The sequence below is a fragment of the Dicentrarchus labrax genome, unplaced genomic scaffold, assembly GCF_905237075.1.
Source record: "Dicentrarchus labrax unplaced genomic scaffold, dlabrax2021, whole genome shotgun sequence".
NCBI lineage: Eukaryota > Metazoa > Chordata > Actinopteri > Moronidae > Dicentrarchus > Dicentrarchus labrax.
The window spans coordinates 23,912,597-23,939,189 of record NW_026136708.1 but is presented as its reverse complement, the minus strand read 5'-3'; the positions used below and the strand labels follow the sequence as shown (position 1 = coordinate 23,939,189).

The following is a 26,593-nucleotide window of genomic DNA, read 5'->3' as shown; positions in this document are numbered from 1 at the left end:
TGATCAGAGACTGAAGCTCTGCCACTGTACACCCGCTCAGCCACCAGGGGGAGATAGAGATATTCCCCAGACTGACCCAGACGTAGTGCCTTTGAGCGAAGCATTAATAAAGAGCAGAGAGGGGACCAAAGTGAATGTTTGTCTCTGTGTGAGGACACAGGTGATCACCGACTGTAAGTAAACCGGAAAGGAAATCGACCTTTTGTTGGTCCGTCTTGAAATTGCTGGTTTCCTTCAGTGTCTCAGAGGAGCTGCTGTAAAGCCGCAGAGGTCTACAGTGAAGGCAGACAAAGGTTAGACAGAAATGAAGTGTAAGACTCAACCTGAGCTTGCTGAAGAAATAAAGACTTCAGAGCATCTCGGTTTCAGTGCAGTAATAACATTACAGTAATATTATTACTTTCACCACTAACTAGTACTGTAACTAATTACTAATAAATGTCATCTATCAATAAACCAAACATTATTGGTAAAACACCTTTCATACAGTTCAAAGACTGACCGATCATAAGACACAATGGAATAAAAATGGAATAACCTAGATTTAAAAATAGAATATAACATAAAAATGACAATAAAATACAACACAATCAATTTTACAGTTGTAACGATAGTATTTAATAAAGGCTATACTAAAAACTTAATAAAATAGATTAAGAAAGTGGGCAGAAATAACAAATAGAATCAGTAACAAGGATAATAAAATGTGTATATGTGTATTTTTTGTGTGTAATGGCAGATGAGTCCGTTTGGACCCTGAAAGAAAAACAGAAAGAACTCAGTTTAATAACATTTAACTGACAGTTCTTTGCATAAATCTACACATACAGTCTACGTGTGTGTTACATGAGTCGGTGTGTTACTGCCTGTTAAGCAGTTTGTAAACTCTCATGTTAAAGCTCAAACAGAAATGAGATGTCACCGTTCCCTCCAGCGCGGCCTCCAGAGGTTTTACATAATCACTGTAAACAGAGAGACAAAGATCGAGTTTTTAGACTAAATATCAGAGAATAAAACTAACAAACGTCGCAGAGCTGATGTGTTATTCTGGTGCTACACGGATGGATGGATGAGTGGATGGATGGATGAGTGGATGGATGATAATGAGTTGTCAAACAACTCTAGCTAGCATTAGCGCAGGGTGGAGAATCGCTGCCTTATCTCCCAGTGGAGGCGTCCCCGCTGGTGGCACTCTGCAGCAGAGGGGTTGAGAGGCTACCGCCACCACCGGCTTTGAAGAGGAAGTGAGAAACAGAGAGAGAGATATGGGGGAAGGCAGGGGGGCAGATGGCGTCTCATTTCGATAAGCTTATCGGGGCTTCCCATGCTCCTCGCTGCCTCTCCTCCTCACATCTTCTCATGTTTCTCCTCCTCTTCTTCTCACTCCTCTCATCCTCTCTCCATCCCCTCGATTTGCTTCACTGCCACATGAGATCAGCACCTCCGGCATCAGCAGGAGAGGAGAGCTTCAGTCTGCCCTCCAGATCTCCTCCAGTGTCGTCCCTGGTGCCAGCCAGGGAGTCTCAGCTCCGCAACAAATCAGAGCTTCAGTAAACTACTCAACTCTCTTTACTCTTTCTCTTTTCAAGTCATGAAACCTTGTTGGAAAAACAGGCCGTAGTCTCCGTGACGTCCCCTACAGGTTTCTGTAGAGCGGTTGTCAAACTCAGTGTGGTGGGGCTGAGTAAAGCCTGGTTACTGAAAACAGCCACGCCCTTAATTATACATAACTTTAATCCTTATAATTAATTATAATTCAATTATTAATGTGATTTAAAGCTGCAGCAGTGACAAACGGGCCCTCGCGGTCCGTGCATCGTGGTGTGCTGCGGCCTTCATCATGAAGGTCTTTAGACTGCACTGACCAAAATGGAGGTTGGTCCAATAAATGTTTATGTTACCAATTATTAAGTAAAACTTATTTTCAATTACATTTCAGCAACCTTCTTTAAGTATTGTCATTTAGAATTGTAGTATTTTGATAGTTTAAGCTACACTTTTTAAAATAACGATGTCATTTTTTTGATAAAAGATAAAATTCCTCTGAACCAACATCCTCTGTCGTTGTCTCCTGCCACCACTCATGTTTTCTGTCACCGTTCACAGACTTTAACGCAGATAAAGTGAAAGCTGCAGTGAAATAATCTCTGAATAAAAGAAGCACGATGTCTTTAGTCTGCATGTAATTCCTCTGCTTGTTGCAGAGCGTGGGCGCTCTGCCAGCTCGCCTCGCTGGAAGACACCAACCAGCTGTTTGTTTGCAGCCTCTGCTGCGGTAGCGGTGGCTTTACAGATACGCTCTGGAGGTGGCTGATCTCAGCTCCATCAGGCAATAAAAACAATCAGAAGGCAGCTTTCGCTACGGTCACCCACTCGCCCTCTGCCATCACAGTCAGCCTCCACTGAAAACTGAGTGAAAGATATTTTTAGATGCCTTCAGAGACCTGTGCATGGAGGGTGAGAGGAGTACGACCCGCGGAGGGATTAGCTTGAAGAGGAAGGAGTCGGCTGTTTTTGACCACAGGAACTTTTCCACCTCCACCTGCATTTTGTGACAAATAAAGTTCATATCAGCAATTTTATGGATTTTGCACATCTTCCAGATGTTTGTCCCGCAGTGTCTTTGGTCATGTTACAGTAACAGAGTAACTATACCAGTCTGTGCTGCAGTCCAAATGATGACGGTTGCACTTGATTGGTCTGAACGATCAATGTGAGCCAATCAGTGAAGCGTTCCCGCTCAGAGTCACATCAGGTGTTCAGCCGTCGACAGTTTTAAAGGAGATGTAGCTGGTTGAGAGGTGTTTAACAGCATTGTGAAAAATCGGAATGGAATCCGACTGTTGAATCGAATGTTTGTGAGTAACATTCATGAGGCTAGTGGGAAGGCACCCAATGTTTTTATATTCTTCAAGCTCTCCCATATATGAAATGGATTCTGGTATGAAAAGATTTTACTGCATAAGTGGTTAGACTGACAGATATTGTGAATGAAAAGCAGAGTGTAGTGTCTCTGATGAATGTATTCATTTACTTTAAGGCAGCTTTGGCTGAGATGGTCCCAGTGACAGCAGCCAGGGTTTACTGGGAAGGTGGGACTGTGCTCTAACTGCAGCAGGTACGCTCAGGTGTTTGCTAGCCGTGCTGTTAGCTAGCCAGCTAACTAATGAATCTTCGCTCTGCAGATTGATTGACGGGTGAATGTCACGATGTCATTGGTTGAAATCAGTTAGTTCATGCTGACGTCAGCACGCGTCACATTTAGTTTAGATTTTATATAAAAACACAAAGAAACTGAAAGAAACTCACCTGGATGATTCTTGGAGTGTGTGTGTGTGTGTGTGTGTGTGTGTGTGTGTGTGTGTGTGTGTGTGTGTGTGTGTGTGTGTGTGTGTGTGTGACTGTGTGTGTGTGATTGTGTGTGTGTGTGTGTGTGTGTGTGTGTGTGTGTGTGTGTGTGTGTGTGTGTGTGTGTGTGACTGTGTGTGTGTGACTGTGTGTGTGTGATTGTGTGAGTGTGTGAGTGTGTGTGTGAGTGTGTGACTGTGTGTGTGTGACTGTGTGTGTGTGATTGTGTGTGTGTGTGTGTGTGTGTGTGTGAGTGTGTGTGTGTGTGTGTGTGTGACTGTGACTTTGTGTGTGTGTGTGTGTGTGTGTGTGTGTGTGTGTGTGTGTGTGTGACTGTGTGTGTGTGTGTGTGAGTGTGTGAGTGTGTGTGTGTGTGTGTGTGTGTGACTGTGACTGTGTGTGTGTGTGTGTGTGTGTGTGTGTGTGTGTGTGTGTGTGTGTGTGTGTGTGTGTGTGTGTGTGTGTGTGTGACTGTGAGTGTGAGTGTGTGTGTGTCTGTGTGTGTGTGTGTGTGTGTGTGACTGTGTGTGTGTGTGTGTGTGTGTCTGTGTCTGTGTTTATGTGTCTGTGTGTGTGTGTGTGACTGTGTGTGTGTGTGTGTGTGTGTGTGTGTGTGTGTGACTGTGTGTGTGTGTGACTGTGAGTGTGAGTGTGTGTGTGTCTGTGTGTGTGTGTGAGTGTGTGAGTGTGTGTGTGTGTGAGTGTGTGAGTGTGTGTGTGTGTGTGTGTGTGTGTGTGTGTGTGTGTGTGTGTGTGTGACTGTGACTGTGTGTGTGTGTGTGTGTGTGTGTGTGTGTGTGTGTGTGTGTGACTGCGACTGTGAGTGTGTGTGTGTGTGTGTGTGTGTGTGTGTGTGTGTGTGTGTGTGTGTGTGTGTGTGAGTGTGTGTATGTGTCTGTGTGTGTGTGTGTGTGTGTGTGTGTGTGTGTGTGTGTGTGTGTGTGTGTGTGTGTGTGTGTGTGTGTGTGTGTGTGTGTGTGTGTGTGTGTGTGTGTGTTGGCTGAACTTGCTGATACAGCAGAGATACCAGGTGTAATAGAGCGAGACCCTTTTACAGAAGTCAACCTCTAATGTGCTGCAGAAAGCACACACACACACACACACACACACACACACACACACACACACACACACACACACACACACACAGTCACACACACACACTCTCTCTCTCTCCCTCTCTCTCTCTCTGCCAGAGCAGCTTCCACGCGTGGCTGTGAGGTGGAGTGTGTGTGAGGGAGGAAGAGGAATAAATAAAAAGACAGATGTGAAGAGTTAAGAGAAGAATCGATAAAGGGCGGGAGGATGTGGTCTGGAAGAGAGTGTGGCTGGGATTAAAGAGGAGGAGGAGAGGATGAGGAGGAAATAGTGAGGGGGAGGATTAATCTGCTGGTCAGTAAACGGGAGGTGAAGCTCTCTCTTTAATCTGCAGCTAACAGTGAGCGGGTTGTTCACACTTTAGTCGCGTTAGCCTCGGAGGGACTTTAGGTGGCGTTGTCTCCGAGTCCTGCTCACGTAATCCTATTAAACTCATTTCTTTATTTGGCAGCTCGCTGACTTTCATCCTTCCTCACTGTTCTTTGGACCACACGAGCGTCAGTATTACAAACCAATAAAGGCCAACACTAAATGTTAAACCATGACTTCTGTTCCCTGAAGGAGAGCAACAGTTCATGTCAGCTGGATGAAACTCAAACAGCATCTTAAAGACAATATGGCAAAAGTGGTATTATCACAATAATTATTCAAATATAAATAAAGTCAGCTGGAGCTTCCACAGTCACTAGAAGCACATTCACACTGTTTGTAAAAGTTTCTGTGTGCTGCCTGTTAGCATAAAGAATATCAGATACAGAGGTAACAATCACACACTCTTAAATCAGTAATTCATTCAGTTAGTTGGTTATATTTGGTTTTATTGATACTTTTAAGAGGTTTATTCTCTTAATTCCAGTGTTAACTCTCAGTCAGGTGCAGTCAGTGTTTCAGAGGTTGTTGGTCTGAATCCCACTGAGAGGCCGCCGGTCGGACGCAGAGACTGCAGGGTGTGAAATGAATGAGGAAGAGGAGAGAAGGGAGGAGAACTTAGAGTAAAGGTTCTGCTTTATGATTGTCGCAGTGTGTTGGCAGACCCTCAACCACACGCACACACACACACACACACACACACACACACACACACACACACACACACTGTTGGGTTGATGCCATAATGAAGTGGTCCCTGAAATGAGGACTGTGGTTCATAAGGGAATAACTTCTACTAATACACACACACTCAGTTATATTCCTCTCTCTCTCTCTCTCTCTCTCTCTCTCTCTCTCTCTCTCTCTCTCTCTCTCTGGTTGTTTCTATAACTCGCTCTCTCTTCCTCTAAAGCAGCTCAGGTGGCTCATTAATGACTAATTAATAAATCTAGTGTTATGAAGCCAAAACACCCCAAATACGGCTGCTGACATTTCGCACCGGTGACGTCATTTGGTGCCGCCCGGCCGACTCAGTGGCGAGCAGGCCTCCCCCTGAAAGCCCCTTTTATATCTTTAAATAACTAATTAAAACCAAACTGATGGTAAGACGATACCTAAAATAACAGATCTGTCTCTACTTCCTCTAAAACTAAAGTTACAGCGCCATCAAACCCTGAACAGAGCTCACCAGTACGGGCTGTGCTTGTACTGAGCATTCTGGGTAAATCTCTGCTGTATCTCTGCTTTCAGGTGACGGGACGCTCAGGATTTGGGATGTGAAGAGCGCAGCGTGTCGATTGGCCGTCCCAGCGCACAAGGCTGAAGTCCTCAGCTGTGATTGGTGCAAATATGACCAGGTAACCGCCCACATTCCTTCTGTTTTTATCCCTGAGTATTTAAGATACCAGACAATCAAGTTCAGTCCACCTTAAAGCCAGTTATTGATTATCACAATATCTTTAGATCGTTTTTTGCCTAACATTTAGCTGCAAAACATCTGTGAGACATCAGACATTTAATTCCACAATGATCCCAAAATAATCCTGCAGGGACGGATATAATATAATATATATGAATAATTCATTCAACAACCTTTATTTTAGCTTTATGTTTGTTAAAAAGCAGCTTTATTCTTCCTATATAATCTACAGATTAGTTCTAATGATAGGAAGATAATATTATCACAGATATTTTATTAATAACTGTGAATTGGTGTGTGTGTGTGTGTGTGTGTGTGTGTGTGTGTGTGTGTGTGTGTGTGTGTGTGTGTGTGTGTGTGTGTGTAGAACATCGTGGCCACAGGATCAGTCGACTGCAGCGTGTGTGTGTGGGACCTGAGGAACGTCAGACAGCCTGTCAATCAACTGCAAGGCCACACCTACGCCATCCGCAGAGTCAAGGTACGCACGCACACACACACACACACACACGACATACATAAACACAAACACACACACACACACACACACACACACACTTGTAACACTAAGTGTGTGTGTGTGTGTGTCAGAGATTCAGAGTCTGACAGCATCAAAACACCCACATAAATGGACCTAATAAGATCCCCCCCCACACACACACACACACATATTAGAGAGTGTGTGAGGAAAGACAGCTGCAGAGGAGACCCTGAACACATCGCACTTACTCAGATTAGACACATGTCACACACACACACACACACACACACACACACACAGACGTCATCAATACACACACACACGTTGTACAAACACACACTCACCTGAGTTCACCCAGTCGAGGAAACAACTCGCTCACTCTGTGTTTTGCAGGACAGGTGTCACTAATCGATCGGGAGGACTCACTTTAAAACTGAGGGTGTGTGTGTGTGTGTGTGTGTGTGTGTGTGTGTGTGTGTGTGTGTGTGTGTGTTTTGTCCGTGCTGCAGATCTGTCAGCCTGTATTGATTATGTAGTGTAAGCAGTGGAGGGAGCAGAGAGAGGGGAAAGGGGGGAGAGAGGATTCACCATCAGCAGAAGAGTAGAGACACACTTTCACCCAGCTGTCAGTTTGAGTTTTTTAGGGTTTTGTTGTTGTTGTTGTTGTCTTATTTTAGTAGTTTTTTATATATTGTTGGGCTTTTACTGCCTTTACTGGACAGTGACAGCTGAAGAGAGACAGGAAGGGGGGAGGGAGGGGACGGCATACTTGTGAAAATACATTTAAACTGATTCAGATGGATACAAAGAGAGATTATAAACATATTAAAGGAAAAAGAGTGAAAATGAAGAAAACAGTGTTAAAAGCAGTTTTCTCTGATGATTCTATTCTTCATCCTCTCAGCCGCTCACTCTGTTCTGTTTGTTGCTGTTTGGTTACAAATGACTTCTGCTGACGCTGCGGATAAAGCAGCTGAAAATATTAAAGTACAGAGAGAAAGAGAGAAAGAGAGGACGGTGTTAAACGAGGCTCACACTCTGATAAGGAAGGTGAAACTGGCAGACGCAGAGAGGGGGAACAAATGAAGGAATAAATTAATTTAGGAGAGCTTAGCCAACAGTCGGTGAAATGACTCTCTGTGGACTCTGTGTGTGTCGGCACAATCCCCTCACTGCTCCACCTGCCTCAAGCCCTTCTCACTCAGATGGAAAGAAACATTCACACCTTTTTACAAGCGGGGGGGGCCTCCAGAAACAGACTCCAGTACAACATGAAACCAGCTCTGAATAGATCAAAGTGTTACTGAGGAGTCCCACACATTCAATGGGGTTCCCACCACAACTAAATAAATCCTTCACTGCGTTCATGGATATGAAGTAAATATAGTGACCCTCATGTGTTGAAATGCAGAAATAAAGAACATTTGATCCTGATTACAGTGCGTTTGTATCCCTGCAGTTTTCTCCGTTCAGTAAGACTCTGTTGGCGTCCTGCTCGTACGACTTCACTGTCAGGTAAGATCCACTCTTTCTCCTCTGCTAGTGTACCGATGTCCTGATAGTCATATATGTTATATCTTGTCCTAAATATAAAGAACTTTGTTTGATAAAAGTTCTTTAAATAAAGTTTTCTTTGCACTTACTGTAAATCAGTGTTTCCCAACCTGGACCCCCACGAGGGGTCGAAATCAGCCAAGTGATCTAACGCTGAGCGTCCATTAAACGTTGACTGTGTGCAGTGCTGTCCTGTACTGGGATTTCTTTAAAAGAGTGGGAACCCAGAAGAAAACTAAATTCAATTGTATTTTTTTTAAAGTTTAGGTTGCAAAAAAAATAAATATGACATAAAACAGACAGAATTGTATAAAAAGTTCCTAACAATATCCTGAAAACTCGTCTCTGATGATTATTCACAGGAAATAATCTGCTCCTACAAGGTGGGAGTATTAATTCATTTATTAAGTTTAATTAGAGTTAATAGTGTCAGTGTAGAATCATTGTTACAGTGAACCATAGTTGTGTGAATGTCAGAAAGTAGTGAAAAATGTCCAAATGACGTCTTTAAACGGCTTCTTCTATGAGACAAACTGTCCCAAACACAAAGATATTAATTTGACATTAATGTAATAGAGAGAAAAACAGCAAATGCCCTGTTTGACTGTTTGACACCCACTTTTTTCTGGAGGTTAGAGACTGTGGATGTGGAGTCGTCTTTCTGCTTATGTACCCTTTCTTTCAATTACCAGCCCCAGTGAATGGATGGTGTCGTCCTGGAGCTGCTAATGAGGAAGGACGCTGTGATAATGTGTGATAAAGTTAACTGGTGTGTGAGATGGAGACGAGCTGCAGAGGTTCAGTTAATAAAATCTGTAATATCGAGCATGCAAGACTGCCTCTGAGTGTGAGAATATGCTGCTTAGTAATGGTTCTCTCCAACAGTGTTCATGAGTTTCTGGAGGTTTCACATAAAGTCTCTTTAAAAACTGCTGATAAATACATTTACAGATGGGATTAGATGTACGGAGATGAAGGAGGACAGGGCGGCCTACAGTTCTTTAGAAATCTCTATTGAGCGGCGCTACAATAATGAGCTGATATCCATATCTGTCGTTTGAGTCTAAACCAGCCAGTATTATTAAATGTGAGTATTTGCTGCTTTATATAAAAATAATAGCTATAATAAACTCAGATTACACTTGAACAGATGTGTAATTAGATTACAGTTACATTAACAGAGTGGCAGCAGCTCAGTCTGTAATGATATAATTTTTTTTAACTCTACTGAAACAGATTACAGCGAAAAGTTTAACACAAACTCAGTATTATTATAAAATATTTATTTTATTAAGTTCAAAAAGGTTCTTGATGAAGCAGCTTTATTAAATTTAAGTGGCACTGACTTCATTTTGTAATTTTTATTTGTATTGTGAAAACAAAATACTTAAAAAGTGAGACACAGACCACAGTGTGGAGTGTGGACTGGTAGCCGGAGAGGTGCCAGTTCCTCCTGGGCACTGCCAAGGACATGAACCCCTAACTGTGCCAGCCCAGCTCTCCACCATCTCTCCACATTTGATTGTATTTCATTTAAACATTTTCTTTAAAGAAGATTAATGGAGTTAATTACATTTTTGATTAACAGAAACTCATAAACATTTATTCCAGCATATGGTTGATGAGGATAATCTGATTCGACCAATTCTAAATGCAGAATATTTTCTACTGTGTATGACCGTACGTTAGCCGGCTCCTCTTAAAGCTCCAGTATTTAACATTGAGGAGGATCTGTTGTCAGAAACTGAATATAATATTCATAGGTATGTTTTCATTAGTGTTTAATCCCCTGGAAATAAGGAAGAATGAGACGTTTTTATCTACAGAGGGAGCGGTTCCTCTTCTGGCAGAGTCTGCCATGTTTGACCATGTTTCTATAGAAAGAGGCGTTTGCGTTTGCTGTGTGTGTCACAGCCACCGTAGTTTCTCCGATGTGATTGGAAGAGGAAGGTGAAGTGAGCGAGTTACCAACTACACCGATACAATAAATCCTTCACTGGACCTGTAACTAATATCTGTTCTTTAGAAATAATTTATGGATAATTTAGATTTTATTCTTTTTTTATTCAAATTAAAAATGGAAGATGAACATTATCATATTCTAAATGCACATTATTCTTATTGAAAATGTTGAGTTTAAAATGTTTGAAGAGAAAAACTAATATTTGTGTAAGTCAGGTTTTCTTATTTTAGTATAAATATTTTCAAAGTTTGACTTTGCAGTAATCCAAAAGTATCCAATGAATTACTATTCAGCAGGTCCCAACCCCGGCTGAGTTTATCTGTTTTTCATCAGTGTACGTTTAATAGCTTTAGAAAAATAAGCAATTTAAAGACGACACCTTGGGCTCTGGAAAATGTGATGAGAACAGTTCTGTATTTTATGGACTGACAGATCAATCAATAATGAAAATAAGCTTTATCGTTGACCTTCCATGGAGTGATGACAGTTTTTTTGCAGGTCTAGAGACGCGATCTGAGTCGCTGTGTGAGAGTCCACAGGTTGTACGAGCACAGTGCAGACTCACTTCTTATAGGAGGAGGAAACGTAGGTTTTATATATTTTATTGTTCCAGGTGGAGATGGGCGTGGCCTATGTTAGAAGGTGCAGGGAATTCAGGGAACCTGTGGCTGTAAAGTTTAATGCATTTATCCTGCTGGTTGGTCTTATGTATCTGAGGTACGTACACTTACTGTACCTTCCCTGTCAGCTTCACTGCATACAGTGCAGGCTGCAGGATCAGTTGTACCAGCGTAGGACGAATAACAAAAATCTGATTTCAAAATGAATTCAACTTCTGCTGCTGATGATACAGCTCTGGTGGTAAGATAACAGGAGTGATGCTGAAAGAAGTGTTAGGTGTTAATGTCGAACGATAGAGAGAGAGAGAGAGAGAGAGAGAGAGTGCGTGAAATGCCGACGGTAAAGACGGAGGGATGAAAGATAGATGTGGTGAGAGCTGGCTCTGTGCCAAACCTTGTGTTTCATTGATCCGTGCTTTCATTGGCTCAAATACTCTATGCTGAGTACTGGTTTCATTATAGACTGCACGCACTCACTCACTCTCACACACACACACACACACACACACATACACACACACACACACACACATACACATCATTCTGGTCTACTTTGCCTTCAGCTGCTATAAAACTGCTTTTTGCAATAATAATAATAATAATAATAATAACCATAATCAAAAAGGACCAAAGTGCGTTTATTTTAGTTTTCCAGGAAGAAGAAACCTGGAGGCTGTAAACAAAGTAAAAACACTGCTAATAAAACACTTATGCATAGAAAGGATTCATGGCTATGTTTTGCTGTATTCTCACTGACGCACATTCACAGCTGATCCCTGAGTCAGGACTGAGTCTGGAGTATAAACAACTAAATACAGTTTATGCCATGAAAGAGTCGCTGTTTGGTTAGCGTTAGGACAAAATGACATTACGGCTGTGAGGTGACATGAAAAAAACGTAACTTAAGTAACGTAGCTGATGTCTTTAACGTACGCCACAAGTTTTACTTTTGGTTTCACACGAGACACAAACAGCGGCTTCCTGGGTTAAAGTCTATCCACCACCTCCACACGGGGACTTTCTCGCTCTTCCTGCTACCACCTGACCTTTAGCCTCTTTCAGCTCGTACTTTTGGTTGTGCTGCATATGTCAGATGAACACGCCGTAGCAGAGCAAACAGCAGGCAGACACAGTGAGAGATGAGCTGGTGGAGACACAGTGAGAGACAAGCTGGTGAAACAAGCTAGTGGAGACACAGTGAGAGACGAGCTGGTGGAACAAGCTGGTGGAGACACAGTGAGAGACGAGCTGGTGGAACAAGCTGGTGGAGACACAGTGAGAGACGAGCTGGTGGAGACACAGTGAGAGACGAACTGGTGGAGACACAGTGAGAGACGAGCTGGTGGAGACACAGTGAGAGACGAGCTGGTGGAACAAGCTGGTGGAGACACAGTGAGAGACGAGCTGGTGGAGACACAGTGAGAGACGAACTGGTGGAACAAGCTGGTGGAGACACAGTGAGAGACGAGCTGGTGGAGACACAGTGAGAGACGAACTGGTGGAGACACAGTGAGAGACGAGCTGGTGGAGACACAGTGAGAGACGAGCTGGTGGAACAAGCTGGTGGAGACACAGTGAGAGACGAGCTGGTGGAACAAGCTGGTGGAGACACAGTGAGAGACGAGCTGGTGGAGAATCAGGAGTAAGAACTGGTGGAGACACAGTGAGAGACGAGCTGGTGGAGACACAGTGAGAGACGAGCTGGTGGAACAAGCTGGTGGAGACACAGTGAGAGACGAGCTGGTGGAGACACAGTGAGAGACGAACTGGTGGAACAAGCTGGTGGAGACACAGTGAGAGACGAGCTGGTGGAGACACAGTGAGAGACGAACTGGTGGAGACACAGTGAGAGACGAGCTGGTGGAGACACAGTGAGAGACGAGCTGGTGGAACAAGCTGGTGGAGACACAGTGAGAGACGAGCTGGTGGAACAAGCTGGTGGAGACACAGTGAGAGACGAGCTGGTGGAGAATCAGGAGTAAGAACTGTTCGCTTACACAAGCTGCCCTGAAGCTGAATGTTAATGATGTGAAACCTGAAGCCTCGACGACTCATTCTCAGCAGGTTTCATCAGAAAAACCAGATCCTGTCGGTGCAGAGCAACTTTCTTCAAACACTAAAAAGTTCCTGTATCTTTAATTTAATCTAACACTCTGTCTCCTTTATTAACTTAACTAATTGAATTATCCTTAATCCATTCATTACTGCTGTGATAACACGGTTTCAGTGGGTTTACCTCATCCGATGTTATCTTATTGAAACACTGTGAATGGGACGGGTGTGTGTGTGTGTGTGTGTGTGTGTGTGTGTGTGTGTGTGCGTGCGTGCGTGCTTTCCTCCGTAGCAACAACACATAGGTTTGTTCTGTGTTAAATAAATGAAAAAACACATTATCAAGCCAATTACCACCTATTCAACTGCAGCTTGAGATTGAGTGTGTGTGTGTGTGTGTGTGTGTGTGTGTGTGTGTGTGTGTGTGTGTGTGTGTCATGTATGTGTGAACCCTCTCAGCATCGATCATGGCTGACTGCAGGAGGCTCTAATCACCTCATTAATGGAGGACTCGTCTCCGTTATCGTTAGCCGTTAGTCTCTTCGTCGTCTGTTGATCCGCAGCCTCTCTGCAGATTTTAGCTTTTGTACAATCAGTTTAAAAAAAGCTCTTCTAAAAATAATGTAAAACTCACTGTAATGCCTGATTATGGAGCTTCCACACTGATTTCATGTTACATATATTATAGTAAAGTAGACCAATGATTCAAAGTTTTTTGATCCTTCAGAAACATTTTGTCCTGATGTAAAGTCCTAAATGTTAACAACATGTTTAGATGTCTCCGGTCCCAGTAAACCTCGCTGAAACGCTGTCCATCATCCAGATTTGTCGATGTGAAGATGTATTCAATCTGAGCGTCCACCTGTTGGTGTTTGTGTAAACTGTGCTCACACACACCTGCCTCTATAGGCCTTCCTGTGTGTCCACACACTGGTTGCAACACGTACGAATGCCGATCTAATCCACCTGCACACACACAGAACAAAGCCCTCAGTGCAAATACATCTGAGCACACACTCCTCTATAGCCACATGTACACACACAGTTCTATTAATACTCTTTAATACCTCATTTCCGCTCAGCACGCCCCTCATTCTTCCCTCTTTGTTTAGTCACAGTCTTGACGCCGCCATCCCTCTTTAAAGAATAACTCCAGATGTTTATTGTCATACATTGTCAGTTCTGTTATTTACGATTTCTCCTCAGACCTTTCTGATTTTTGTCGCCATTCAGCAGTTAGCTGTTTCAGGAGAAACTCACATTTCTTGACCCACAGCACAAATAGCCCATAAAACTAAATACAACAAAGAAACACTCAGAGACACACACCAATATACTTTCATTTATTCCAATTATACAAAAGTTATTAGTTTTTTTGGTGCTTGAACAGAGAACAGAGACGGTTCCCCGATGTTTGAAAAGTTCTGTCTTCTCATGTCTTTATGGAAGAATAATGTCCTTAAAGACCTCAGATATCCATCCTTGCAGGGCCTGAATTGGACCAACATTTAGCACAACCCTAACCCGAAAGACAACGTAACCCTAATTCTTTTGCCCTTTTGAACAAGGACATTTTCAGTGCTGTTGTCTTAGCGTTAAGCTAGCTACGTGTCTAAAAAGAGACGCAGCATCGCTGTACGCAGGGTTTTAGAAATACCAAAGTCCAGAACCTGAACTTGCTAGAGGGGTTTTGGGGCATCGAAGTAGTTATTAGACAATTATTTCATGACTTTTTGGGGAAAATACCTGTGAGCTGCCGGGTAAGGCCGTGCTCACCAGAGCTGGTGATACTCAGTATCTGAGGTCACATATTCGTTCTCTGACAGCAGGTTTGATGTCTCATGTTTGCTTTAGATAAACTGCTCTTTGGTTCACAGCAGTCTCGCTGTGCAACTCCTAACTTTAATTTCCTGTTTAGATTAAAAGCATCAATGGAGGATCAAATCACTCTCTTTACATTTCTTTTTGTTGTCTTCTGTCACTTCTCTCTCTTATTGTAAATGTTTAGTGGCTTTGTCTCTGTCCTCGTATCCTCCTGTGTCCGCCCTCCTCTCTGTTTCTGTGTATTCGCTGTGGCCTAATGAGTTTGGTAGTAATAGTGAGGCACACACAGAGCTGACAGGTGAATGGACGCTTCCACAGAATGAAACACAATAGGAGCTAGATAATGACCTACCGGGGAAACTCTGGACAAAAGACAGCGCAGGCCTCATTTATACAAATAACATGGTGTATTTGTCTAACTGTCTTATACACACACACACACACACACACACACACACACACACACACACACACACACACACGTCATCTAAACCTATAATCTGAATCACACATGAGTGTGACACCTGCGTCATGAGACTTTCTCCTCCACTAAACACAAATGCCTTTTCAACATTTCCTGCATTTTTAAATCATCCTGTTTTGGGAAGTCTTTCATTATTATTATAATATTATTATAATATTACTTCCATTATCAATTCCTCTGCAGACAGTTTTCTCCATTATCAGTTTCTGGTTTTGTCATTTTCCATTATAACTTCATAGAGTCAAGGTGACGGATTCAATCTTGTTTTGTCCAAAGATATCCTGTTAACTACAGTATTAAAGATGAACTGTACTCCTCACTTAAATTTGGTTTTAGAGCTGTAAACTGATGTTTCTGTTAAAATTGATAAAAACTTTATAAATAACAGTCTGTAAGATCTTTGTGCTCGGGGGAAAGTTTTGTGTATTTTCAAGTCAAAGGCTCCAATGAAGTCACTGGTGTTAACGTCAGTCATTAATGGACCAGTTGTTCAGTTGCTCTTCTTTCAACCAGTGATCTGAATACCAGTGATCCTGAACCTGGAGCTCTGCACCCCCACAAGGGTTGTGAGATGATTTCCAGGAATGTAAATGAGAAGAAATCTTACCTCTGCTGCTGCTTTTTATCGACACTGTTGAACTGTGTTGAGCCGACTGACTGCAGTCAGCAGTGAATCATTGCTGTGGCTCATTTTATGAAGCTAATCAAGGCTACAGTGGCTGTTAGCTGCAGGATTATTACTCCTGCCCCTTAATGCTCTGAATGGGAGCGCTGTGACAGAAATACATTCATTGCCGTTGAGATTTTTTACTGCCACTGCACTTCATTACGCTGCAGACGTATCGCTGTGCACTATGGGTGATGGATGTGTGCGACGGTCACTTCCTGCATATATTTGTGAATGAGCGAACCCCATTCAGCGAGGTTGTACATACTCACATATTTAAAGTGACAGAATATAGATATAAGTCAATGTTCTCATCGCATATGAATGAATGAGTTTTAAAGTAACTATTGAAGTGATTGTAGTAGATATAACTGAACATCCGCCAAGTTGGTCCAGACTGAAAGAGTCCTTCAGAGGAGAGCATTGGATCAGTCAGGTGTAGGAAGGGTTTGTGGTTGAAAATAGAACTGTCAGTCACCTGATGTACTTTAAATTAACTCAGAGAAGAAGAAGAGAGAAGGCTGTACCTGCCACTGAATCCTGTTTCTTTTAGGTTCTTTTAGGTTCTTTTTGGTTCTTGTCTTTTCTCATCCTGACTTCCCATAAGTGAAGTTCAATCATCTCAAAGTGCCGCCGCATTTAACCGCAATGAGGCCGAACTGCACTCTAAAACATTGTTTACTGCCTTCTCAACTTCCTGTGAGTGTGAGAGAAAGTTTGTGTTCATTGTTCGACAGTTGGAGTTATCGATCAGTGCCAAAGTCTCAGTGTGCTCATTAGGAACGATCGTCAGTCACACACACTCTCAGATGTACACACGGGCAAAGTGAGCGTGAGCAGTGATTTACACTAACAACTCACTCAATATATAATATCTCTGAATGCGCGACTGTCCCCAGACACCCATCGCTCACTGAGTGTGTGTGTGTGTGTGTGTGTGTGTGTGTGTGTGTGTGTGTGTGTGTGTGTGTGTGTGTGTGTGCGTGTGTGTGCGTGTGTTCAGTATTAATTCAGGCCCTAATGGAGGCCAATGGGAGCTGCAGTGTTCCCTCTGAAAATGATTTAATTACATTTGCAAAGTGGATGAGTCTGGAGGGAGTGTTTGCTGCGTCAGGGCTTTGGCACACACACACACACACACACACACACACACACACACACACACACACACACACACACACACACACACACACAAACGCCACTCTGTCAAGACCAGGAAGAGAAACAGTCTTTCAATTAGTCTGATTGGCCGCTGCTGCCTGAAGTCTGGAGGCAGTGTTTTATTGGCCTCTCGTCTCCCTCGCTCTCTTTTCTCTTTTAGCTCTTATTCATCTTTATTTTTCTTAATCTCATTCCCTAGATTGCTGTCTTTTTTACATCCCTTCCTCTTTATGTCTATAAAACCCTTTCTCTGTCTGCGTCTCTCTGCTTCCCTTCCTCTTACTCATCATCCTCCCTTATTTTCTTCATTAAATCTCACTCACGCATAACTGAGAGCAGCCCATCTGGGTACTTTGGCCTTGTGTCAAGCCCGCCCCCTTTTGGGTGAAAACAGTTGCTGTAATTTCACCACCGGTAAAAGTAAATTCTGAGCTCTCTGCCATCTTTCTTCTCAAGATTTCAGCTCAAACAGGGTGTGCTCAGAATGTTCTCAGTAAATAAAGTTTTTCCATCCTGTACTTGTTTGGGTCAGTTTTGTGCCGTTAAATGAAAGTATGTGTTTGTGTGTGTGCAGGTTCTGGGATTACAGTAGGACCCAGCCTCTTCTGGACACTGTGGAGCATCACTCAGAGTTTGTCTGCGGACTCGACTTCAACCTGCATGTCCCCAACCAGGTAACACACACCCGTCCTGGCAGGGCTGTTCAACAGTGCTGCTGTTTGTGTCTTATTTTACTCAACCAGCTCATTGGATAACGTAAAATCTGCGATGTTGTCTGGAATGTCCACACTGTTGAAATGATGGCAGAACTTTGTCCAGTCTGCAGCTCTAAAGGTCAAAACAGCGTCCTGCCTGCGTCATTTCACATCCAAACTTATAAATGATAATGGCAAAAAACACATTACCTGGTGAGTCATAGCTCGGAGGCTCTGCAGGTGAGTTTAAATAGTGTCCACATATGATTTTAAGCTAATGTCTTTTTATTTTTTATAAAGTACGATCAATTTTAGTTAGACAAAAGTAAGCAGTTGCAGGGTTCCCACGCATCCTGGTTAATCTGGAAAACCTGGAAAATTAGAGACTAGTTTTTGGAAACACCTGGAAATTGATTCAAATATCCTGGAAATTAACTATGTTGTCCTGGAAAATTTGTATTGTATTTTATCCCTTAATTCACACTGTGACACTCCAATTCTACTTTACAGATACAAAGTGAAAAAATGCTCCTTTCCTGCAGTCACATCTACATATATACAGTTATTAATGATCACATTTACATATGTTTTTGTTGTTGTTGATTAATGTTAATTGTGCAACAAACACTTTTCTTTTTAAGGCTAATATAGATTAGAAGATAGATTTTCTGTAATATAATTTTTTTGTTGATTTGAACTGTTATTTATGGTCTATGGATAAATGAATGTTATCTCCGTTCTTCTGAGGAAAAACTGGCTGTGCACCATTGAAAGCGAGCTAATGCGAAGAACGCTGACCACTATTGTGAGCAAGTGCTGTCCTGTATTGTTAATACAAATTACTGGAAAAGTCCTGGAAAATGATTTCTTAAAAAGAGTGGGAACCCTGAGTTAGCTTCCACAGTTGAAAAGGTTCAGGTTATATAGTCGACTAATCTTTAGTCTGGGACTGCCCAGATTATTTCCCTGTGCACTGCAGCTCTGTGAGCCCACAGTGAAACCATCATTATAGATATCGTTAATATGTTCATAGCATGCAGACAGCTGGAGGTCTGCTGCCTGTGCAGATTACACTTCAATAAACACGTCAGAGAAAACAAATCAGACTTGGAACATGAAAAAAACGTGGGAGTTCTCCTTCAGACCGCTGCCACCAAGACCTAGATGAGCCTTGGACGATGGATGGAAACCTGAAGGAAATATATTTCAGATTCTCCCTCTGCTCACCTCTTTGTGTTTCTGTCACAGACTCTCTGTGTCCACATCCGGCTTTCCGTCTGTGTGAGTGTTTGCTGTGGGTCTTGAAATGGGCCCATCCATCAATCTGTCTGTACGTGAGCTGGCCGGGGTTAACCCACACACAGTGACTGTCAGGGAGCTGTGTGTTCCAGCGTGTCGGGGAAGCAGTGAATTGAAAAGGCCACTCGTGTCTAATTCAGTTTTTTTGGATAATTTGGACAGACGCCGTGTGGACCCTCAACCCCCCCAGAGGAGAAAATCCAGAGCACAGAGGGGAAAGTGACAACCAGCAGAGTTCAGCTATATATCACTGGATACATGCGTGGGAAACAGTGACAGAAAGCATCCGGGGTCGACGCTGCGATTGGGAAATGAGTGTTGAATTTACAGAAGGAAACTGAGGTCATCACTCATACGTTACAGCCTCATTTTGAAACATCTGGTACTTTTATCTTTGTTAGCTAAACTTTAAAAGACCTCTGTGTTGTAATATATAAATTGTATTTTTATCGGACCCTAATAGAACAAGTGGCTTTGTATGTTTTAGCCCATTAACTGCGAGAGGTGGATACATCACTGCTGACCATTGTGCAGAGCGTACCATTAGTTCTGAGATTGATGTCCTTCCTTGAGGGTAGCCATCAGATTCAGTTCAGTAACACTTTAAAAATCAACTTTCAAAGTCAGGTTTGGAAACTTTTTCATGACACACACAAACTGTGAGCCGATGGCCAAACCACAACTTTTTTAATGGAAGAAACAACCATATTCACATCATCCATGATCACTCATCTTTGTCTTATTTAGATTAGGAGATCTGCATTTAAACCATTAGGATTCATCCTAACTGAATACAGCTCAGCCTTCTACGTGTGTCAGAAAAACTACGGTGGCTCTAAAAAGTGTGAAAGTTCCTATCTGGAGCCAGTATTTGGTTTGTCTGTTCTGGGCTGCTGTAGGTACATGGTGGTCCAACATGGCTCATTAATAGTAGATATAATGTAGACCTGCAGGGGGCAGCTCTACTGGCTGCAATATAAACTGATACCATACAGTCTGATGGAGAAAGGAGCCTCTGCTGGCTCCGACAAACTGTCACGGCGACAACCCTAACGCCAAACTTGAGGTTCCACAAATCAATGGGTGAAGTAATGATCACAGTTCATAGTTGGGCGGCCTCCATGGACCTGCCGCAACTGTAGATAAAAACGTCCCATTCTAAGGTAACAAAAACACATCAATTAGTATTTTCAGCTGATAAACACTAATGAAAACGTACCTGTGAATATTATATTCCATTTCTGACAATAGAGCCTGTTACACACTGGAGCTTTCATGGACATTTTTTTGGAGATACTTGTCTCGTATCTCAAAACAAAGTTTTGGTCAACGAGACTTTTTGACTTGATGGTGGTGCAGAAAAAAAGGGTTCCGGTCACCAAAGTGATCAGAAACCAGCTTCTGGAGATTGTGAATAAATGTGATGGTAGTTTGACTTGTTGTTTGCAAGATATTTCTCAAGTACATCAGGGACGGACCGTCCAATGACCATCTGTTGGTTCTGCTTCAGTGGAGGAAAAATTAAGGTGTCAAACTCTGAAGTCTCCTCTGGTGCTGCAGTTAACATTGATTTGTTGTTCGGTCTATAAAATGTCAGAAAATGTTGATCTCTTGTTCTGTCTCCAAAGATTCAGTTTATTATCACAGGGGATGAAAGAAACCAGAAAATGTTCACATTGAGAAGACATTTAGTTGCAGCTGTACATAGTCTCTGTTGTATTAAGAAGAAATTGTTCAGAGTTTCCCAAACTGGAGACAGGACCAGCTTCAACCCTGCAGGGTGAATCTGACTGGCTGTGAGATAATAAACAGGATGGTGGTGAAATCAACATAATGCTACACATAATGCTACACACTGCTAACGTATGGACTCTGTGAAGAGTAGACATCACTCTGCTTTAAATGGTTCATGCCAAAAAGATCACTGTTATAGCTGATGAGCTGAAGTCGCTGGTATGGTCCATTAAATTTTAGTCCAGGCAGCACGAGGAGGATTTATTCAGGACAGCCTTTAAAGCTTTTGATCTCAGACAAAAATTGCTGTGGAAATTACAGTTGAAATTACGGCAATTTGTCCTCGAGAATTGTACAAACCAATGTCCGTTGTGCTGAAGCTGCTTTTGTAGTAGTGGATGAATCTGGTTTATTCAATAGTTTTATCAACAACGACCACGAAAAGACCAAAACCAAACAGTGAATGTGTCTAATAAGAAGTATTGTGTGTATCAAAGGCTGATATATCTTCGTCCTTTGTGCCATAGAGCTCAGTCAGTGAGCTACACTGTTCCTTCATCACCATGAACACACACACTGTAGATTACTCAAACACCGTCATGCTGCCACGAATACTCCAGCACCAAATGTGGGTTCACCCACAGCTGAAAATAGTCCCTAACAAATGCACTATTTCCTGTTCATTTGCTTGTAAAGTTATGAAATGTACCCCCTTATAGCAAAACAAAACAAATGGGTGCTACGGCCCACCACACTCCACTGACAAAAACAGTACTTTTACCGAGCAGATAATCATAAAACAAACTTTAAACTGGACAGAAACAAAATAAAACTCACTAAAAACCATCTTTATCACAATTACCAACCCTGGTTTAGTGGAAATAAATCTGTAATTCAGCAAGTTAGATGTGAAAATGTAAACCTTTTGTTTAACAAACTGTAATATCACTATCACTCTCCACCAGACTCCAGAGACAAAAACACTCATTTTACCTTCAGATCATCGTAACTTCATTCAAAGTGGACAGAAACAGAATCAAACGGATTAAAACCGCCAACTCTGGTTTGGTGGAAATAAATCCTTAATTCACCGACGTAGATGATAAAAACAGCAGTTTCAGTCGCTCACATACGAACAAGCACACAATGTAAAACACAGGAAAATGTTTGCTGCTATAGTAATGTTCTAAATATCATATATAAACATAAGATCTACATCTCTTGAGAACCACAAACAGGAAGTCAGAAGAGGACTGACGTGTTGTTTCTGTTGGTGTTTCTGGGAGATTGATGGACTAATATAAACCAGAACCAGAGTTTGCTGCAGAATCACGACTTTTCACTTACAACCAAAAATAGCTCGCTGGAAAATGTGAGCAAGCATTTTTCCAGGACGCCGATAGCGACGAGGTGGAAGTGATAACGCCAGAGCGTGAACCCACAGCGTCACAGTAAACGGTCAGTTTCCCATGGCAACCAATCACAGAGGGCGAGTCGACCGCAGACCGTAAGCCAGCGGAGTGTGTGGCAGTAATGAGCTGTATTGTCTGTGAGGGAGGAGGGGACAGCAGTAATAAGCTGTATTGTTAGTGTGTGTTATCAGACGTTATTACAGAGGCTGTAAAATAACACACTCACAACATCTGCCCTCAGTGTCCCTGTCTCCCTCCATCCTCTCTCTCTCTCTCAACCACTTTATATTATTTGTCTGCATGTCGTCTTCTCCTCGTGGGTCACATCAGCAAGTTGTTTCAGAACGTCAGCATATTCTCCGGTGATTCCCACTGATACTGGAATAAGAACAGTTTGCAGCCATTTTCATGGTTAAGAATAATGTAAATTGAAAACTCAGCTGAGGTGGAAAAGTTGGTGTGTGTTAGTGAGTAAATCATAAAGTACATGAAGCATGTGACTCAAACGTTCCCAGTGAAGAGACGAAACATGGCGACAGACTAGAACATCAGATCTGTGTGGAGCGATGAGGAGACTGTAGCCTTCAAATTAATATTTATTTATTTAAATTGACACAGGAAATAAATGGAAATTCTTTATTTCCAGCATGTTCTCTACGTTATTTCACAGCTTCTTTACTGAAGCTCTTTTAATGACATCCTCTTGTTGCCCTCTTCTTCTGCAGCGGGTTAATGGTGCCCGGCTGGAGAAATAAGCAGAACCAAGTTTCAGGTTTCGTGTTGAAGTTTACATGAAATCTGGGATTTTGGATTTTGTTTTTCCATTGAACCTGATGGAACTTATTCCTAGAACATCTGAGACTCAACTGTTACAATAAATAAGTCCTGAACTTTAGTTATTGATTGACTGTTTGATTGATTTATAGGGAAAGTGTGTGCTTGTATACATATATATACAGTGCTGTATATTAATACACAGATTTGTGAGCAAAAATGATTCTATATGGAAATTAAACCTCTCTCAGTTCACATCAAATATAAAGTGTGTGTGTGTGTGTGTGTGTGTGAGTGACATTGACAGCTGTGATCTGCTGCTCCGTCCTCATCACTGTGATTGGCGGAGTCAGCTGTTTGTTGTCCATGGAGGCCGCAGTTGCTATGACTCTGTGTGTTGGTGTGTGTTCAGGTATTCAATAGCTCAGAAAAATATAGATTAGAAGACAAAAACAGACACTAGTAATGGAGTAAAAGCAGACAAACAATAAATGGATGAATAAATAAGAGGAAGTGCTGATAAAACAGTCCTTGAAGGAGCTGCACAGACCTTTATTTTGAAAGTCTAACAGAAGGTTGTATATTTATTACTGCAAACTTGTCCCTGTGCAGAAATGATGCTAGAGGATACTTCCATATTTTGAAGCAGAGGGCCACTGACTGAGTGGCAGTGTGTGACATGTTGGCAGCATCACAATAGTAACATAAAAATTCAATATATTAGAAGATGTCGATGCACAATGTCTGTTGTGTTTAAGTTAAACTCTGTCCAACGTGACCCGAGGCTAAACTAAATAAGCACAATCTGAAACCAAACAAAACCAGTGTGGGAGAGAGAGAGACGACCACCCACCTAGACTCGGGGTCTGTCCGAGGTTTCTGCCTCTTAAAGGAAGTTTTTCCTTGCCGCTGTCTCCAAGGTCTTGCTCATGGTGGGAACTGTTGTAGACCTGCTCTATTTGAAAAGTGTCCTGAGATAAATTCTGTTATAAATTGGTGACATACACATAAAACTGAATTGAATTGAATTGAATTGAATCTTGAACGCACCCAGCTTCTAACGGCTCCAGTCAGGTGACACCAGACCCTCAGCGAGGTGGGAGGGGCCAGGCAGTCAGGGAGACCCGAGGCCGTCACAGTTTGGTTGTAGAGACTCACACATAATTTCAGACACGTGGTTGCCGGTTTAATAACGTTACATTATCAGACCAACTGTGAGATATCAAACTCCTCCTCATCCTCTTCTCCTCCTGAACTGCTCGTTTGTTTTTTTTTTTTATTTATACCTTTTTTTTTTTATTTTGTCTTGGTGTACCAATGCTGAGGACTATTTTCAGTGGTGGATTGATCCACGTTTGGTGCTTCTCAACCAAAAAATCAGAAATCCCAAATTTTCTCTGGTTCGAGTTTAAAAACGAAAAGTTTTTTGTTGTTTGTGCTGCAGTCAATGACTGTGAGGAACTGTCACTCAAGGTGCCGTTACCATGACGATTAAAGAGGAGTAAAAAGAGGCGTATTGTACCGTATGACCACCGTGGGCCTCCCCCCTCAGAGCACATATCTGCCACCAGCTTATTAGTGTTTTAATTATTCTCTCTCCATTCATCTTTCTCCTCATTATTTAAAATAAGAAAGACATTTAAGAAGACGTTTAATATTAGTCAGACTTTGAACTTTGTCTTTTATTTTCCCTTTAGGCCTTTTTCTTGTGTTCCTCCTCCTTTCTGCCGCTCCTCCTTCTCCTCGTTATACATCTTACACAAACTCTCTCTCTCTCTGTATTTCTCTCTCTCTGTCTTTGTGCTTTGCTGCAGTCTTGGCCATCGTGCATGCCTTTCCATTACGGCTGGCTGTTAAAGTTAATTAAAGGAGGGCATTCCTCTTCTCAGTGGCTGACTCACTGCTCAGGCTGCTTTGCTTACTCATGCCCCGAAATGCCGTTCAGCTTGTTGACTCACTGATTCAAAGATCCGATCAGCAGAGCAGAGGAGGAGGAGTCCGATGATTCGGAGGGAACCAACCAAGTATTAGTAGGCAGTAATTTCTGCCTCTAGGGGGCCTCTCACATCAAAACAATAACAAAAGACATAGAAGAAGCTCTGATAACTTAAGATCCAGATGACTCAAATCCTTCATCTGGTTTAGATAGAGTTAAAACAGTGGATGACTTTTTATCTCATAATTTTGACTTTTTGTCATTATATAGTGTTTGTGACCAGTCAACAGTCAGAACGAGGAGGACTTAGCTTCAGTCCTGGAATCAGATCTTAGCTCATAGACGAAGCTGTTAATTCCAGTGAGAGCTTTGTAGTCCATCCCGGGGGTACCGTAGCAGCAGCAGAGGAGGGGGGATGCAGTGTTCAGACCTTCATGAGCTGCTGCAGTTTGACCTTTTCAAACTCTTTCTGGTTGCTGCTGTGTGACTAAACTATGCAGGGTCAGTAGCAGCTGCTGCCGCTGATTACAGACATATTACATACATTTATTTTTCTGGTCATGCTATCAGTGTGGCTCTAAAAGTCATTTACACGCTTTCCATTTATTGTCTCTGTAATACATTCTGGTGCATTTAAAGTGATGGTGCATCCCATTGGTCTCTCCTCATTTGCATGCGCAGTCACATTCATGAACGTAGCACGTGCATGCATCCATTATTAGTACAGAGCTAAAATGTGGGCGGAGGTCAAATTAATGGTTCAGAAACACTCCAATCGTGGCTCTTAACAGGAACTATTGGGAAGAGAAGTGTGGATCAGGAGGACCCCTTCTCCGCCAAATTATCTCTTCAGTAATAAATTATATTCTTATTAGGAATAAATCGCCTCCTGTGTGAGCCGTCTGTAGCTGAAAAAGTTTGTCCAACGCTGATGGATTTTAAGGTCGGGCATAACGGTACTTAGATGGTTTGAAATGTTTGATAAACCCTGCTCTAAGAGGCGAGGTTGAGGGTGGAGAATGTTGGCCTCTGAGATTCAGTTATGGCTTCCAACCAGTGGCTGGAACAACCATTCAGACATCCATACTTAGAGGTGAATCGTCAGCGTACATGAGTGCAAACACAGACAGTGACACAGCTGGTGGACAGATGTCGAATATCAACATTTCTGTGGAGCTCATTGTGATGCAGCCCGAAAGTGCTGTGGGCATTAACATATTATAATTAACACTTATAAGCAGGTTTATGTGGAGCCAGGAACAAATATTACAGCTACAAATAAACTGTGACAGATTCAAACAACCCCTGTCTCTCACAGTGAGGGATTATAATGAGGTATAGCTGCTGGCAGGTTAATGCATTTCCTCTGAGTGGCTGCCTAAAAGTTTATAGTAGCAGGAACAAACTAGAGCAGAATGACAGTAAGGACCAGGATGTATTTATTATCCCACTTCACGGAGCAGCCGGCTGCAGCTTCTCTTTCGCTGTTTATCTGAACACAAAGCGAGAGTCCTAACAGCCATGACGGCGGGAACAATAAAGAGGCTTTGTATTCGTTGCGGTGGAAGTGGAGTGGAACCGGTGTTTTACTTTGAAAGCTGTGAGCAAAGGGCAGACTCATCAGCTGCTGCATGTTCTGTAGCTGGGAGACACCACAGAGAGGTAGTGTGTCATCCAGCTGATAGCCACGTCCCCACAGAGG

At 42.5% G+C, this 26,593-nt stretch overlaps 1 protein-coding gene and 1 long non-coding RNA gene across 5 annotated transcripts in view; one reads left to right on the top strand and one right to left on the bottom strand.

The window, feature by feature from the left end:
- LOC127368435 (uncharacterized) overlaps positions 1-26,593 on the bottom strand; it is a 180,533-nt gene that overhangs the window by 1,003 nt on the left and 152,937 nt on the right. The window lies entirely within an intron of this gene.
- pex7 (peroxisomal biogenesis factor 7) overlaps positions 1-26,593 on the top strand; it is a 40,935-nt gene that overhangs the window by 11,658 nt on the left and 2,684 nt on the right. For 2 of the 4 annotated variants that reach the window (XR_007885667.1, XR_007885666.1), the window contains 5 exons: positions 6,067-6,173; positions 6,603-6,716; positions 8,176-8,231; positions 17,616-17,715; positions 19,198-19,417. Coding sequence is in view for 2 of the 4 variants with exons in the window: in XM_051409224.1 (XP_051265184.1) it covers positions 6,067-6,173; positions 6,603-6,716; positions 8,176-8,231; positions 17,616-17,715 (377 nt within the window). In the remaining 2 variants the exon portion in view is untranslated. Of the gene's footprint in view, positions 1-6,066; positions 6,174-6,602; positions 6,717-8,175; positions 8,232-8,962; positions 9,113-17,615; positions 17,716-19,197; positions 19,418-26,593 lie in introns of those variants that run through there. The other 2 variants (XM_051409224.1, XM_051409225.1) reach the window with 2 other exon arrangements.